The sequence below is a fragment of the Physella acuta genome, unplaced genomic scaffold (genome assembly GCF_028476545.2).
Source record: "Physella acuta isolate Inbredline_101_S28 unplaced genomic scaffold, ASM2847654v3 ptg001377l, whole genome shotgun sequence".
In the NCBI taxonomy this organism is placed as follows: Eukaryota; Metazoa; Mollusca; class Gastropoda; family Physidae; genus Physella; species Physella acuta.
In genome coordinates, this window is record NW_026732892.1 from 173,582 (window position 1) to 192,817 (window position 19,236).

The window sequence follows — 19,236 nt, forward strand, 5'->3', positions numbered from 1 at the left end:
AATAGCGTATCTAATTAGGCTTGTCTAAAAATAAGACAGAAACACACCAGTACAGGATAATAAAGTCAAAGAGGCAAAAGCAATCAAGAAATAAAAGTGTGCTTAGCTTAGATAAAATTTCACTGAATAGCTTTAGCCCACACACGACGCAACAAATATGAAGAATTTTCCAGCAAGAGTTCTGGCCCATTTGTCCTATTCCCAGTGTTACAGTGTAATCTAGACCAGACTCTCCGGTATTTATTTCGTCCGGATTTTAAAACTACCTGCCCACCCCCGTCCACTGAGGGGGGGGGGGATCTCCTCCGTGGTGCAGCTCTGATGTCACGTAATAGTTTTAATGAGGCTAGGGTGCATGGCTCGTGAAAGACTCACCCCTAATTAAAGCGTCTTGAAACCTCAAAGTTTATAATGTTACCCATCTGTAATTTGTACGAGAGTTTGGCGCTTTTGATTAGCCCTGCGCAATTTAAAAAATGAAATCCTGTATTTTTCTCTAAAATTAAAATTTGCTTATTAGTTTTAGACATGTTTCTTTACAAGCAGATCTAATTTAAGCTTATTAAAAAAGAAACTCGCTACAAAGACATTACTCTCGTACACCTACATAATCTATTTTAATGTTTTGCCTAATGTAGCAGTTTTGTGATAAGCAAAACAGAGCGTTGCTATAATCTGTTGACGCCTACAACTGTTTCATGAGACATTGCTGGTAAGTCATACATGTTTACTGGAGACCGTGCAATATTGACGACACAACGACCTACATTCTGGATGGGGGTCCAGATTCCTAGTCAATATAGTGCTCACATTCTTCCACTTGATGTCCAGCAAGCTCAATAAAATTGCTCATTCGACAGTCCAGTGCCTTATGACCAACTGCCCACACAGAACTCAGAACTTAAGTTCTAGAACTTACAGCGAGACGCAGGAAAGCAGAACGCAGCAATATAACATAACGCGGTCATCACAAATGACGTCACAGCCTCTCGCCCCAGGGGCAGTCACTCTAGTGGGAGAGACACGAGCGTGGAGATTGTGCAATAAATAATATTGGAGATATTTTCAGCAGATGTCAACAGCAACAGCAGACGGCTTGTACCACGTGATGTGCGCCGGTCTGTGATCTAAGAATCATTTGTAGCTATTTATAACTCACGCCAATATATTTGTAATGTAGGCCTACATTAACTGCGTAATTAAAAAAAGAATTAATCAATTTTAAAATAAACATTTTTTACGCATGTCTGGTAAGCCATGCGACTCAATGACGTCCACATTTACAATTGAAGACAAGGTTAAAGTTAAACCAAAGTTAAACCAAAGTTAAATTCAGAGAACGTCGAATGTTCCCCAGCCAGGTTAAGCATGAAATGAACGTAACGATTCGAAACAGTTTAGAAACAAATCGGCTCCGAGAGACACATTGTCAGCCTGCTTCGTCATGTCAGTGTGTCGTCAGGGGTCAGCCGGTGCTAACAATGACATCTTGCTCGGGACGACATTGGACGCGTGTTCAGTCATGGCGTCTGGTTAGTACACAAACCTGTGTACTACGTCATGAAACCTTGCCTACACGAGTTGACTATAACGTCATCAAACCTCGGCCATACAAACCTGTGTACTACGTCATGAAACATTGCCTTCGCGAGCTTGACTACAAATTCATCAAACCTCGGCTATACAAACCTGAGTACTACGTCATTTATAAAATTGCCTGCATAGACTATTACGTCATCAAACCTAGCCTACACAAACTTGAGTACTACGTCACGTAAAAAAAAATTCCTTCACAAATTACTTCGTCACAAAATTTAACTCAATACAAATACATCACTCACAAAACTACAATATTAATTCAAACATACACCATAAAATCAAAAGAAAAGTTCTAAAACATCAGCCTAACACAACAGCTATTTACAATTCTCGTCGAAATATTGCGTTGTATTTGACTAGTCTCCCCTTGAAGAAATGGAGTGTACTACATTGGTGCTGAAAGGGGAAGCAATCGAATGAGAAGGGAAGCTACTGGAGGGTTGTGAGTCCTGATGAATTCTGGGATGTGTTATTGCCGTTCTGCCTGAGTGGGTCCCATGCTTCATCTGGTCACTGGGGAAAGGGAAGCGACTCGCCGGCTCCTGATAGAGTTAGGGACCGGTTGGAGCCGACCGGTTAATGTCGACCGGTTGGTGCCGACCTGTTAGTGTCGACCGGTTGGTGTCGACCGGTTCGCGAAGACCGTTTGGTTTCTAAAAGGAGTAATGTTAGATCATATTTTTGTTTAAAGTGTCCTGTTGAACAACGCATGATAGGACAAAACACAAACACACACACACACATACACACATACACAAACACACACACACACACATACACTCTTACGCAAACACACCCGTACACGCATCCATACGCCACCCCCCCCCACACACACACACTACACGAAACATAAGCCTCCACACACACCTACAAAGACACACATACATACATCCTGCTCTGCCGGATGAAAGTCAACAGATAACTGTATCGTTAGCCGCGGGATAGGACATATCGATCTACTCGGTATCGATTTCTCCCAATATGATTTTACTGGCAGTTAAATATTTGGTCGCTTAATTTTGTATCGATTCTTCGTTTGCGACTATATGTCAGTTCAGCAACCCCCCCCCCCCCCACCCCCCCCCCCCCCCCACCCCTTCGTTAAATCGTGCACCCATTTATCATTTATCTATATTTTCTCACACCGCAGAATAATCACAATCACAAATATATATATATATATATATATATATATATATATATATATATAATATATATATATATATATATATATATATATATATATATATATATATATATATATATATATATATACCCCACAAATGTGTACTGACTACTAATTATAGCTTTTTAAGAGTTGCATGTAACTTTAGCACATGAAAGAGAACAGAAATGTACGGATACATTTTTTGTCAAAAATTGTTTGGACTGCTCCGGAAGTGTCGAAAGTTGGGGAATTCCCACAGTCTAAAAAAAGTGGCTGCTGTTTGATCGCGCAGGCGAATGTAGACAAGATGCGCCACGGAAGGCGAATGATGATACTACACAAACAGGAAGCTGGCTAGCCGTCATGCGCAGAACTGGCTCAAATTTGGGCACCTAGTTGGGGCGTAGTTTTAGCATGTTCGCATGGTTTCGTATGATTAAAAAATGGAATCTACCTACCGCAGTTTGACGGATTAATTAATTAAACCACAGTAATTTGAGCATCTTGATTGTTGTTTACCATATCGGATGGCGAATTTTTTTTTCGTTCTTTCATTTAAAGGGAGGTAATTTTTTTTTTAAATTTCAGTTTTTTCTAACCCTAAGAGGTCTACAAATACGACGAGGGGTTTATAAACGGCCGTGTTTCTGTTTTCGTATTACATTTCTTGTTTGAATAGAAAGTTTAAGTTTTATGGATGACGGTGCTTACAGTTATAATTTTAATTTCGTCTTTCGGCGGTTTCATCAAAATGCCAACATTGCGAGAAAATTTAATACTCCACCCTTTGTGATCTTTTAAAGTTCTGCCCTTCTGACTCTTACATCAACTTATGCCCTCATGTACTTGCCACTACAACTCTGCTCTTTAAAAATATCCCCAAATACTTTTAAAGTACCCGCAACACACACACTTTAGAGCCCCCACAGAAAGTAGGCCGATAAACCAATGAAGCGGAACGAAATTAAGCAAATAACATCATTTTTGTTTTCCCACCATTCAGGAGTAGGAAATCAGTCGGGACGGGGGGTGGGGGGGGGGGGGTGGAGCTAGCTGATTGTTATCGATCTCTTCGGTCTACCTGTGATCTTCAAAGCAGAGCTCCAAGCCCGAGCCTCCCCCACCCCCTCCCCCACCCCCTCCCCCACCCCCCATCTGAGACAGCACACCTCAGTGGGGGAATAAATAAGGTTTTAAAATAATAATGGACCCTGGATGAAGTCAACTTGAATACAATCTCCAGTTTTTTTAATTGAAGAAAAAAAAATGTAGCACAGTGTTACGAAAGATGGCAGGCAGATAGCGCGGCCGGTGCTGTTCGCCGCGTCTTTGATGTGCTGTGTGTGCCAGTCAGCCCGTCGCTACACATTGTTTGTGGCCAGGTTTCTCGCCATCCCCGACCCGCGGGCAATGGGCGGCCATCACAGATAGATGCTATCCTAATTCGTGAGCTTGTTGCCGTCAAGTCGCACGTCTGCTAGAAATCTAACGAGCCACGGGCCGAGCTGATTCTGGCATTGTCGCAGACGACACAGTTTCGTGGATTGTCCAATGACTAGTTCAACCTAAACAAATGGTCTAGTATAGAACTAAACAATAGGTCTAGTATAGAACTAACCAAATGGTCTATTAGAGAACTAAACAAATGGCTGAAATTTAATTAGACGTTATTTTACCGTCTCCATGTAGTGTACGATGTAGTCAGGAGTCAATAAAAATACAACAGTGAGTTTTTTCCCGACGAAATCACGACCCTCGTAAGTCCTGTGGCTAATCGTTATGGGGTAGAATTTCAACAAGGCCAATTGTGGAAGTTAGAAGCGAATTCATTATCTACTTGAACAACACTCGGGCTTAACGATTTCAATGACGATATATACACTACAATGGCATGAAAAAATATGTTGAGACGATCTCATCTAGATTTGCATGATCTATAAATAGAACAAGTTACATGTACTTTAGTTACCTGTGACCTCGGCTACGTACAACCTTTGTAGTTACTTATATATCCTGCATAGCAGGCGGCAATATCGGATACAGGTGTGGATGTAGCCTGCTATAAATTGGTGTATGTTGTTGCGACGATATATACAACCGATGTCATAGTTTAGTGCTCACTTCATAAAGCGACACACTATCACGTTTTGCCTACTCTGGTTCACTCATTACATGACGAACTACTAGGGGTGTAGACATGAGATATATTGTGTGAGTTTTATCTCGACGTCACGTTCACATATTTTCTTTATTAACCTGACGTTTCACACGTGAATGCCTGCAACAGCCTGTCCAGGCGTCACTGTGTCGCCTGCTACCTGCCGTAATGACTCCTGGCTCATTACATTGTCCTGTCTGATGAGGACTGAAGTGAAACGTTTGAGCGTTGGGTGGGAGGGCGACCGTTGGGTGGGAGGGCGACAGGTTATTGGAGAAATGAAGCGTGAAGTCGTGTCATGCGTGACGCTCAGGCTCTGCTCTATTGATGGAGGGACGACAGCTGGGAGCTTCCTATCACCTTAATTCTAAATCTAGTGCCAGCACAGATCTACATAATCTTTTAACCGAAATTCTAAATCTGGTGCCAGCGACAGCTCTACATAATCTTGGAACCAAAGTTTTAAATCTAGTGCTAGCACAGATCTACAATATCTTCAAACGAAACTTTTCGATCTAGAGCTAACGACAGTTCTACATAATCTTTAAACCAGAGTTTTAAATAGGTGCTAGCGATTAGCTCAACATGAAAATGTAGTGCCCACGACAGTTTTATAAAATCTTTAAAGTAAAGTTTTAAATCTAGTACTAGAGACAGCTCACCATAATTTGTAAAACAAAGTTTTAAATCTAGTTCTAGCAGAGATCTACACATTCTTTAAACCAGAGTTTTAATTCTATTGCCAACAACAGTTCTACAAAATCTTTAAATTAAAGTTTTAAATCTAATGCTAGCAGAGATCTATATAATCTTTAAACCAGAATTTTAAATCTAGTGCTAGCAATATTTCTACATCTAAATTTAAAATCGATTTTCCAGTTTCAAATAATCGCTAGTTAGCAATCTGTCGCAGTTCGTCACAACAAATCTAAGAACGTTTTGTATTTTGTAAGCCACCCTTCTATTTTCTAAGCTAAGCGCATGTTTTAATGATTACCTGCGTCATTGCTGATGAAAATACAGTAGAGTCGTCCCCCATATTTGTAAGCCAAGGCTTAAAGTTGTAGCGAAAGATGGGGGTGGTGGAATAATGACAACAATTTGTGATTATCAGCTAATGAAAAATTACAAGCCTTTTAAATCAATATTGGTTGTGTTAAGTTAATATATGTGCACAACACCCGTATTTTATCAATTTAAACAAAGTAGGATGGTTGTAGGATGGTTGAACCAAATAGGTTGTAGAAAGTAGGATGGTTGAACTAAGCAGGATGGTTGAAGGTAATGGGGAACTTTGGGTGTGTCCACCTTATCCGTTATCGTAGGGACACTACTCCGAAATCATTTTAAAAAAATAAACCAATTGAAATCCCACAAGCTAACTGTATATTGATACAACTATCTGATTAGCAACTAATTAAAACTAGTTCAGTGTCGTTAGTTTTGATTAGCAACTAATTAAAACTAGTTTAGTGTCGTTAGTTTTGATTAGCAACTAATTAAAACTAGTTTAGTGTCGTTAGTTTTGATTAGCAACTAATTAAAACTAGTTTAGTGTCGTTAGTTTTGATTAGCAACTAGTTAAAACTAGTTTAGTGTCGCTAGTTTTGATTAGCAACTAGTTAAAACTAGTTCAGTGTCGTTAGTTTTGATATCGAACATCATTAGACCCTAGTCAAGAGTACCTTGAGTCGCATTTTTAACCAACTTACTTAATTTTGTGGCTTACCCTCCTGTATAAAGTGGCTATCATCACACTTAATTAATACTAACTTAACTTTGTGAATTACCCTCTACCTAAAGTGGCTAACAGTAAACAATACTAACTTACCGCTGTGACTTACCCTCCGCCCACCTAATGTGGCTATCATCACATTAAACAAATACTAACTTAGTGACTTACCCACCCCCCTATGTAAAGTGGCTATCATCACATTAAACAAATACTAACTTACCGTTGTGACCTACCCCCCCCCCACCCCCCTATGTAAAGTGGCTATCATCACATTAAACAAATACTAACTTAGTGACTTACCCCCAATCGAAAGTTGCCATTATAAACATTGGACTATTGATAAAGCGATTCAGTCAAGTGGAACTGTATTGACACGCGTCAGTGACTCTCTGCTTTCTGTTATATCGCTGATCCAGATATACCGAGATTTTTTTTTACATACAGTGGAAGATATACTTTTCTAAATACTCAGTAAAGGAACTATTCTAAAGAACACTAAGGGTCTATAAAGTAGTATATTATGTACATTATCTACATTCGTAAATATAACACTACACACAATACACGTCGCGTAGGCCTATATCTTTTTTTCTAATATGTTTCGCGCGTAATAAATTATCTATTTAATAATACACTTGCTAAATTCTTTTTTTAAATTGTGATTTAAAAGGCCTTTAAGAAATGAAGTATTTAGATTTATAATAGCCTATAGTTTATGGCTTCATTTAATTGTTGTTTATCGGTGCACTAGTTCGTTAATTAATTTTTATTTTTTTCAATTTGTATGTCCTCTACATTTTACTACACCATTCCCTTCTCGCACTGCTGTTTACCTAATTTAAAACCACAAGTATTTTAATACTGTATACACAAATAAAGCAACAAATCACACAAGCAGAAAGCAAATCGACCGTAAAGGATCTCAAGTTACAAACACGATACGGTAGACAATTAAGGACTAAATCTGAGACTTGCCGACTGCACAATCAACCTGTGTTTTAAAATACTAGAGCTAATCTGAGACTTGCCAATATCAACCTGTGTTTTAAAATACTAGAGCTAATCTGAGACTTGCCACAGTCAACCTGTGCTTTAAAATACTAGAGCTAATTCTAGCGGACTTGACGGCACTAGACCCAAACCTAGATCGACAGAAGGTAACTGTGTTACGGTTACACCACAAAGAACGACAACTGTAGGTATGACATTGTTCAACACACTGGTCAACAGAATGGTAAACATGGCTCTATTTTATACTACACAGTGACAATACACACATGTACATCTGACACTACCTTGATACATGATAAAACTTATGTAGTAATGGAAATATTCTTCTGTCAAATGACACATGCGATATTACACTATTTCGCTACATCTTACGACGAATAAAAATACGGCACGGTTCCGATAGTTATGGACACATGATTGAAGATACGGGACTTTTTCCGGCCAGTGATTGACCTATGAAATACGCATATTTGAAACAATAAGCTGCTTTATGTTGTAAAAAAAAATCATTTAAAAAAAACCTCAATGTGAATAACTTTTTATACTTCAACGTACCTAGATACCCACGCATCCAAATAATATTTCTTTATCTCGTATCTGTTATATGTACCTTATACAACGGATGCTCATTTTATATTTATAGTAGTCTTTCGCTTGGATTGTCCGTATATTGTTTGGATTATATGTACAAGGATTGCATTTTTTTTTGCATTGAATGTATGTATAGTTCACTAATTCCTATTGTATTATTAGATTGTAACCATCAGTTCTATTCTGTCCTCAGATTCTAACGATGCTTCTAAAAATAAGTCAGACGACGGTTGTGATGACGACAAGAAGAAGAAGCGCCAACGACGCCAACGTACCCACTTCACCAGCCAACAGCTGCAGGAGCTGGAGGCCACGTTCGCCAGGAACCGTTACCCGGACATGGCAACACGGGAGGAGATCTCGGCCTGGACCAACTTGACGGAGGCCAGAGTTAGGGTAGGTGTCAGCGTTTGTCAGGGTTAGGGTAGGTGTCAGCGTTTGTCAGGGTTAGGGTAGGTGTCAGCGTTTGTCAGGGTTAGGGTAGGTGTCAGCGTTTGTCAGGGTTAGGGTAGGTGTCAGCGTTTGTCAGGGTTAGGGTAGGTGTCAGCGTTTTCAGGGTTAGGGTAGGTGTCAGCGTTTTCAGGGTTAGGGTAGGTGTCAGCGTTTGTCAGGGTTAGGGTAGGTGTCAGCGTTTGTCAGGGTTAGGGTAGGTGTCAGCGTTTGTCAGGGTTAGGGTAGGTGTCAGCGTTTGTTTGTTTGTCAGGGTTAGGGTAGGTGTCAGCGTTTGTCAGGGTTAGGGTAGGTGTCAGCGTTTGTCAGGGTTAGGGTAGGTGTCAGCGTTTGTCATGGTTAGGGTAGGTGTCAGCGTTTGTCAGGGTTAGGGTAGGTGTCAGCGTTTGTCATGGTCAGGGTAGGTGTCAGCGTTTGTCAGGGTTAGGGTAGGTGTCAGCGTTTGTCAGGGTTAGGGTAGGTGTCAGCGTTTGTCAGGGTTAGGGTAGGTGTCAGCGTTTGTTTGTCAGGGTTTGGGTAGGTGTCATCGTTTGTCAGGGTAAGGGTTAGGGTAGGTGCTAGGTCTTCCTAATTTTTGCGGTCAGAGTATGGGTAAAGGGGGTGGGGGTCAAGGTCTTATTTCGCCTAATAAATTAGAAGCGACATCTGTGTCATGACACATACGACATGACACAGACTGATGGGAACAATTGACACGACACATACAACAGTCAACACGACGTCTATATATATTAGCATTCAACTCCTATACATATTAGTATTGAACTCCTACACATACATCTACTTATTTTCCCATCCTTTACTCTAACAAAAACTAATTCGCAATCTGCTTAAGTCTAACACATCTACCCTCGACTCTCCACCCCCTCTTCCATACTCAATTCTTAACCCCGATGAGTTAACCTGCTTTTAGAAAACACTCATCATTATGTGTAACAAAACATACCCAATGCAATGTACCACAACACACACACACATGTTATATAACACAACACACCTAATGTATAGCACAACACACCCGATGCTGTGTAGCACAACACACACATGTTATATAGCACAACACACCTTATGCTGTGTACCACAACACACATGTTATATAGCACAACACACCTTATGCTGTATGGCACAACACACCCCATTCTATGTAGCACAACACGCCAAAAGTTATGTAACACAACACACCCGATGTTGTATAGCACTCTTAACGTCTCACCTAATTACACATGTAACTCATACCCCTCACAAAAACCGGTACTTTCAAGCTCGATACAAAACCCCCACCTCAAACCTTCATTCATGTCTGGGAAATTTATCAACCAGGTTTTATAGCCGGGGTTTTACCGTGTGCGGAGAATTAAGGATATACATTCCACTCCTGCTGTACGTGTAAGCATAACTTAAACCAAAGCCTAAACTAACAGACCCGAAACCCGAGCGGATCCTATTGTTGACTGTAGGCTTTGAATAGTTGAAACAATTTGACAAGTCCCTGCGCACCGATTGATAAGGTAGGGTGTTCAGGTGAGACCGCGAGTCTACTGGGCTCGGGTCTTTGGGCTAGAATGCTGATTAACTTTGCAATTTTAATTTGTTTTCCTCGTTTTTTTTTCTCCATTTTTTTTTGTATCTCGATTTGTATCTCTTATGGGGAATGTCTTCTTGTTTGTCTTCCTCGATTTTTTAATACTTTTTTTTCTTCAGAAAGATACATTCAATAAAGTTAATTAAAAATGTAGTTTATTCAATCTAATGTAAATCTAACAAAACGTAAAACACAATGTTGTTAGTTTACTTAGTTATATACTAAACTACTAAAACGTAAACTGACTCAAGATGTTGTATTAATATAAATTTTTGTAAAAGATTTTTTTTAAACAGCTTTACAACGATTTCAATTTTAAATTAAATAAACAACTCGTTTGAAGTGTCACATCAATTTGGTGTGATCCTCAACTGTTGTGATGTGTCACAAAAATTTGGTGTCACCTTCAATCGTTGTGACGTGTCAGTCCTCCATAAGAGTATCCTGACACTGGCTTCAAGCACACGGCATTATGACAGATGTAAATTATGCGACACTATTATTATATTGTTTGCTGTAGGTTTTAATTTGTTGTCTGTGGAAACTTTAATTAGTTGTTTGTGGAAGACTTCAATTTGTTGCCTTCGGAAACTTCAATTTGTTGTTTGTGGAAGACTTCAATTTGTTGTCTGTGAACGCTTAATTTTTTTTTTCTTTCGAAGAGTTGAATTTGTTGTCAATCAAAACTTTCTGCTCTCGTTGTCTTCGCCACACCCCCACCCCCTCTATATTAGCAGTCTGACTGGACTCCCTCTGGTGTCATTTACCACCCCCATTATCAACCCCCCTCACACCCCTACTCCCCCCCCCCCCCCCCACACACACCACACACACACATCCACAAACCTACCATCACATTTACAGTCAGACCAGGTACCCTCTCTGTTGATTTGCCGTGGTGACAAACAGTCTGATTACACACCCAAACGTACCTGGCCAAAATTAGACTCACACGGCTACCAACATGCCAGATGGGCCTGGGTGGGACCTATCGTTTGGTTTGGTGGGACCTATCGTTTGGTGGGACCTATCGTTTGGTGGGACCTATCGTTTGGTGGGACCTATCGTTTGGTTTAGTGGGACCTATCGTTTGGTTTGGTGGGACCTATCCTTTGGTTTGGTGGGACCTAGCGTTTGGTTTGGTGGGACCTATCGTTTGGTTTGGTGGGACCTATCGTTTGGTGGGACCTATCGTTTGGTGGGACCTATCGTTTGGTCTGGTGGGACCTATCGTTTGGTCTGGTGGGACCTATCGTTTGGTTTGGTGGGACCTATCGTTTAGTTTGGTGGGACCTATCGTTTGGTTTGGTTGGACCTATCGTTTGGTCTGATGGGACCTATCGTTTGGTGGGACCTATCGTTTGGTTTGGTGGGACCTATCGTTTAGTTTGGTGGGACCTATCGTTTGGTTTGGTGGGACCTATCGTTTGGTGGGACCTATCGTTTGGTTTGGTGGGACCTATCGTTTAGTTTGGTGGGACCTATCGTTTGGTTTGGTTGGACCTATCGTTTGGTCTGATGGGACCTATCGTTTGGTGGGACCTATCGTTTGGTTTGGTGGGACCTATCGTTTAGTTTGGTGGGACCTATCGTTTGGATGGTGGGACCTATCATTTGGTTTGGTTGGACCTATCGTTTGATTTGGTGGGACCTATCCTATCGTTTGGTTTGGTGGGACCTATTGTTTAGTTTGGTGGGACCTATCGTTTGGTTTGGTGGGACCTATCGTTTGGTTTGGTAGGACCTATCGTTTGGTTTGGTGGGACCTATCCTATCGTTTGGTTTGGTGGGACCTATTGTTTAGTTTGGTGGGACCTATCGTTTGGTTTGGTGGGACCTATCGTTTGGTTTGGTGGGACCTATCGTTTGGTTTGGTGGGACCTATCATTTGGTTTGGTTGGACCTATCGTTTGGTTTGGGGGGACCTATCCTATCGTTTGGTTTGGTGGGACCTATCGTTTGGTGGGACCTATCGTTTGGACCCTGTCATTTGGGTTGGTGCATGACCTATTTTATCAAGCGCTGCCGTAAGTTGTAGATGAGTTCACATCATAGCCTTCTATTTTGATCCCACTCTCACTCCACCACATTTCATGTCGGCTATTTCATTTCTTTAAAAAGGTCTAATATAACCGTCTTCATTATAAAATAAACGTAATCGAATATCACAAAAAATTATATAAATACATTATATTTTAATTCCTTTAAAAACAATTATTGTTTTACAACAATTCTACTGTTCAAAATATTACTACTAAACTATTAAATATAACATTGGGATAGTCGAAAGACAATTTATCAGGTTATGCTCATTGTAGTTTGAATTTTTTTTCGTTTGTTAAATTTTAAGTTTCGATATAAATACTAAACCTATCGTTCGATTAATGTAACAAAAGTTTCGCTACAAATACTAAACTTTATTGTTTGTCTTTAGACTAATGTAGCAAAGGTTTCGCATTCAAAAACTAAACTTTACTGTTTGTGTTTAGACTAATGTATCAAAAGTTTCGCTACAAATACTAAACTTTACAGTTTGTGTTTAGACTAATGTATCAAAAGTTTCGCTACAAATACTAAACTTTACTGTTTGTGTTTAGACTAATGTAGCAAAGGTTTCGCTACAAAAACTAAACTTTACTGTTTTTGTTTAAACTAATGTATCAAAAGTTTCGCTACAAATACTAAACTTAACTGTTTGTCTTACGTCTGATTCACCAAACCTCACTAACTGTTTGTCCATCGACTGATTCACCAAACCTCACTGTTGTCCATCGACTGATTCACCAAACCTGACTGTTGTCCATCGACTGATTCACCAAACCTAACTGTTGTCCATCGACTGATTCACCAAACCTCAATGTTGTCCATCGACTGATTCACCAAACCTAACTGTTGTCCATCGACTGATTCACCAAACCTGACTGTTGTCCATCGACTGATTCACCAAACCTGACTGTTGTCCATCGACTGATTCACCAAACCTGACTGTTGTCCATCGACTGATTCACCAAACCCCACTGTTGTCCATCGACTGATTCACCAAACCTGACTGTTGTCCATCGACTGATTCACCAAACCTGACTGTTGTCCATCGACTGATTCACCAAACCCCACTGTTGTCCATCGACTGATTCACCAAACCTGACTGTTGTCCATCGACTGATTCACCAAACCTGACTGTTGTCCATCGACTGATTCACCAAACCTGACTGTTGTCCATCGACTGATTCACCAAACCTCACTGTTGTCCATCGACTGATTCACCAAACCTGACTGTTGTCCATCGACTGATTCACCAAACCTCACTGTTGTCCATCGACTGATTCACCAAACCTCACTGTTGTCCATCGACTGATTCACCAAACCTAACTGTTGTCCATCGACTGATTCACCAAACCTGACTGTTGTCCATCGACTGATTCACCAAACCTGACTGTTGTCCATCGACTGATTCACCAAACCTGACTGTTGTCCATCGACTGATTCACCAAACCCCACTGTTGTCCATCGACTGATTCACCAAACCTGACTGTTGTCCATCGACTGATTCACCAAACCTGACTGTTGTCCATCGACTGATTCACCAAACCCCACTGTTGTCCATCGACTGATTCACCAAACCTGACTGTTGTCCATCGACTGATTCACCAAACCTGACTGTTGTCCATCGACTGATTCACCAAACCTGACTGTTGTCCATCGACTGATTCACCAAACCTCACTGTTGTCCATCGACTGATTCACCAAACCTCACTGTTGTCCATCGACTGATTCACCAAACCTCACTGTTGTCCATCGACTGATTCACCAAACCTCACTGTTGTCCATCGACTGATTCACCAAACCTGACTGTTGTCCATCGACCCATGTAACTCACCTGGGATCAACAGCTCTGATGACTTCGATCTTTTAATCTGTGATTTTGGATTAAGTCGGTCAATTTATCTGCGACATCCGGCTTATGTCGACCCTTTCATGTGTACCTGATTTGTGAACTGTCGTGTGGTGGGGGTAAAATGCGAACTTCACTTTCGCGTGAGTGTAGACATCGGATCAGATCCGCTCTCTGAGGCGTGTCCATTCTGCTGTGTCCAGTCATGTGTGTCCATTACGTCTGCGTCTAGCATGGACCCAGGCCAACACTGATAAACGTCAAGTTGCGTCCAGCAAACATTTCCATCCAGCATAAAACAAACACACCGTTCAGCATGCCTGGTGTATGTCAATACTCCACCACGTCATGAAAAAATTAAATTCCATACCCTGATTCGGATCAAACCCTGATCTAAATTAACTTTAGAATCAGGGGCGGTTATCGCTACAAGATCTTAATGACGCTGTCAGAACCGGGCGGCCCATCAGAGGTATCGATCCTGCCCTAACCACATCAGCAGACATCGCCTGATCAAAAAATATTGGCGGCAAATATCAGCGCTTGTGTACGATACTCTGCTGGGTAGATCCTCTGCTCTTGTTATATGTAATACAACTTGTTCTGGGGTTGATGTAAAATGGCGATGAGCTTCTTGACGACACGGTGTTGTCTAGTTACTTAACACAATGGTGTGCTCTGGATTCTGTATAGAGTGGTGTGTTGTCATGTCAATATGAAATATGTTCTAGTTCTCATAAAACTGTGTACGAGATTGATAAAATGACTGTTTCGTATTCCTATAACACGCTTTTGTTTATATTTATAAAAAAAACACATCTTACCCAAGTGTGTACTCCTATAAAATCATTGTCTACCCAAAAGAACTCATCTAAAAAAACAATGTCTCGGTATGATACTTAGACGTTTGCACTAGTACATCACAAAAGTATTGATACATTTGATCAAATACCAAAACCATGACACATTGGGCAACTCTTGTACAAAACAGACGCGGCTAGAATCAAAGGTCGATCATAGGATTCGACTTGGACCGTCTAGATGTGCTATAACCTAGATGTGCTATAACCTATATGTGTAATTATTTTAGTTACCTGCGGTAAAAAAAAAACATTAATTTATTTTTAATTTCTCGAGCTTTGTGGTATCTCAGGAAGAAAATGCGTGTTTAAAATAATGTGTTCTTTTTAACTATGAAATGACGATTTCAATGTCATTTTTCTCATGTATGAAAATAAACAAAATATTATGTGAAATATCTTTATAATGTCATGTCTCTCTCGTGTATGAAAATATACCACATATAATTAAATGTGAAATATAACAAATAAATATATATGAAATGTTTTTATAGATCTAACACTTTGTTCAAGTTGCTTAACATTTATACGTGATGCATCAACGACATTAATTAGAACTAAACTATCGCTGCTTTAATTAAGCCTAATTTGTTTCTGTCTCCCACAGGTTTGGTTCAAGAACCGACGGGCCAAGTGGAGAAAACGTGAGCGGAACATGGAGACATTCAAGACCGGATTCGGCCCGCAGTTCAACGGTTTGATGCAACCCCCCTTCGATGACGGGATCTACACCGGCTACCCCTACCAAAACTGGGCCGCCAAAGTCCCGTCCCCCCTCAGCTCCAAAACCTTCCCGTGGGGCCTAAACATGAACATGAACAGTCCCGTGAACCCTCACTTGTCGTCGGTGGTGTCCACACAATCCCTTGGGGGCTTCTCGTCCTCCCCGGGGCCCATCAGTAGCATCAACTCTTCCATGATGGGGAGCGGGAGCGTACCCGGGGGCATGAACTCCCCGGGCGCCACCTGCCCGTACGGCCCCCCGGCCCCGCCTTACCTCTACAACCGTGACCAGTGCACCAACAGCATCGCGACCTTGAGGCTCAAGGCCAAGGCGCACTCCTCCCCCTTCCCCTACCCCTCGATGCCGTCACGCCAGCCGACGTTGTCTGCCTGCCAGTACGCCACCAACGGTGCCGCCGTTTGACATACGCCTCAGCCCTATCCTTCCCCAGCGCACTCCTCCTACCCCTCGCCCAGCTCATCCCTGAGGGACGACACCCCCAGCAGTAGCCTGGCCAAGCTTCAGGACCCACGGGAGCTCAGCTTTTTATAGCTGCGCATGCGCAACTCACAAGCCAATCAGTGAAGCAGTCAGCAACACACCGGAAGTGACGCTTTGGTTACATCCCACTGTGGAACATTAACTGCACGCAACAATTTTTTATTTTTAAAAAATCGTTAGAGGACATTACATCACAAAAAACTGGAGACACGAGTCGCCATCTTTTTGCTCTAGGAATTGTGGGTAAAGTCTGCCATTGTGGCCTGCATAGTTTACAGCATCTAAAAAAAAACTCTACGCCGCTGCCAGTTTGTGATTTAGAAAAAAAAAAACAAGTTTAAAATAAAGCTTTCAGTACTGCCTTCAAAACTACAGCAAATTATATTTAAGTTGATAATATACGCTATCTCAACTGAGTTGATTACACCTAACAAGTTAAAAACTGTTTTTCAAATTATTTTTGATATGACTATAAAAAGGCAAACCGGAACTTAGATCGTGAAACGAAAACAGCGTCACGCAATCTGGAAAGGAGAAAGAACTCAGCGTCGGGGAGATAATCAAATTCATACAGGACGGCGGGTTCTGTCCCTTGGTCGATCAATACAGATGGTCTGTCAGAGATCGAATTAGGGCCATTAACATAAGACCTTGACATTGGGGAATGGGATGTGTAGTTGGGATAGAGCGACACATAGTCAGCACGCAAAAGACGATACAATGTGTTGAAAAAGTCATATCAATTCATCTGTGAGTTGCTATAAAAATCAAAATTTGAACATGAAATTTTGTGAACATCAACTCACCTCTCACGAGAAGGCGATTGGATTAAGGTGATATCAGCATCAATTCTCAAGGTTGTGTTTTAAATCTCAGCAGAATAATCAGATAACAGATATACAAATGACCAGCGAAGACGTAGAAAATCCATATCTTAATTACCGCGGCCTAAAGCGGGCCACAATATTGGCCCAGGATACTCGGGCCACCGTGCAGCGGCCACCTGGCATGGCCCACCGTGCAGGGCCCACAACACTGGACCACCCAGAGCATTTTTGTGATTCAACGATCGTCCAAACGATCGGTCAAGTCGAGCACACTGATCTAACGATAGGAAAACCTATTTGGTTATCTACACTTGAAGGATAGGGTAATGAGGGCTGAATATATAAACATGACATTTATAAACTGTGTACAAACTTTTTTTTCTTTCTTTAAAACAATATCGTTGTGCGGCGTACACAGAGGCGTACGCATCGATGTACACACGGACACACTCATGTACACACCAGCAGACGCACGGACAAACGTGTGCGCGCACGAACATTTGAACGATTTTGTGCTTGTAAATGACTTAGGTTTTGTATATGAAATTTTAAATTTTCTTTCCCAATGACAAAGGCATGACGTCACCGATGACGTATTCGTGTCTCTGTTGTATTTACGTTTCCTGTAATCTGGTTGAAATGATGTCATATCAGTTCATCTTCCTCAGTGGTTCAAAGATCATGAGCTTGCCATTCTTGTAAAAAAAAATTGTGTGTATTTTGTTATATATTTCACTCGTTTTTTTTCTTCAAATGTGTCTATCTTACTACAATTTAATTTTTTCCCCATCTTTAATTAGTACTAATTACTACTCTTTTTAAGTTTGTAACGTCAATTGGATTTTCTGAAGACGTTTCTATTATGAGATGTATACTGTACATTGATAAAAATAATAAAAAAAATTATTGAGAAAGGTAAAATAATTTTTTTGTAAAATTTACTTTTGATTGTGCCATTAAAATCTCACACATTGTATTGTGTACTAATGTTGACAATACATCACGGGGGGGGGGGGGGGGGGGGGGGGGAACGTCGACATGTCATTCCTTAAAATTTAATATTTCTTTATTTTGATAAATTAATGCCAAATTTACGTCAACAAAATATTTAAAAAAAAAATTAAATTCACAACTTTATTATATAAATGTTATATTTGAAAACTAAAGTATGAGAACAAATTTACAAAAACGCAAGTCGCATGAATATTTGATTGCTAGTAAACACGTGTTAGTTCTGAAAACCTGTGTAACATAGAACATACTTAGGGTTGACCTATAAGAATAGAATTACAAGAACACGCCAAGCATTTAACAGGATGAAACAGTTGACTATTTGAGGCACGATTTAAATGGTTACATGTAAAATATGTCTAGATTGGCTAAATATGATTTACTGGTACATGTGTTGTGTGTGTGTGTGTTGTGTGTGTATGTGAGAGTGTGTGCTAGCATTGCTATGCTGATAGGATAGTATGTGCTCTGTCTGTGTGTGTATGCGTGTGTGGGTATTGTCAGTGTTATGCCATAAAGCTATGAGTTTAGAACAGAGAATATGAATTATGAACGAACGGTATCCCGATAACGGGGCACCCTTCCCAATCACGGGGCACCCCCCCCCCCCTAATGACGGGGCACCCCTCCTAAACCCCTTCATTGAACACCTGTGCGACGCCTCTGTACCGTACTGTTGTTTAACAAGACGAAGGCTTACATTCTTTTCTGACTCCATTTTCGACGTTCTCACCTATAAACTCTTCATTTTATTTTCTAATCAATCCAAACCACCGTCTCTTCTGAATTAGTCTTGTTGAGACAGACACACATTTATCCCAACTGAATTCACATTCTAGTTAAACAACATTCACACTTGACACACACTGATGACTAGTACATGTAAAATACACATGTAATTTTTAGGACATTTTTAACAAGTCAACACGCTTGCCGTACAGTGAATTTTAGCCCTTACTTAAAAAAATATAAACTCGATCTGCTGAAGTGTCAGAGCCGAGTTATCCTCAAAACCAGACCAAATCTTCCAAATGTCAAACTCTACCCTTCCAATGACAAGTAGATTTAAAATACGCCCACAGTATAAACCATTGAAATTAAATTTGGACTCGATTTTAGGATGAAAT

The 19,236-nt window shown here is 40.7% G+C and overlaps 1 protein-coding gene across 1 annotated transcript in view; it reads left to right on the plus strand.

Moving 5' to 3' along the window:
* Positions 1-18,097, plus strand: part of LOC131927140 (pituitary homeobox 2) — a 31,955-nt gene extending 13,858 nt beyond the window's left edge. The window contains exons 2-3 of the mRNA XM_059282856.1: positions 8,456-8,658; positions 15,654-18,097. Of these exons, the coding sequence (XP_059138839.1) occupies positions 8,456-8,658; positions 15,654-16,193 (743 nt within the window). The 3' untranslated portion in view covers positions 16,194-18,097. The remainder of the gene's footprint in view (positions 1-8,455; positions 8,659-15,653) is intronic.
* Positions 18,098-19,236: the final 1,139 nt, after the last annotated feature.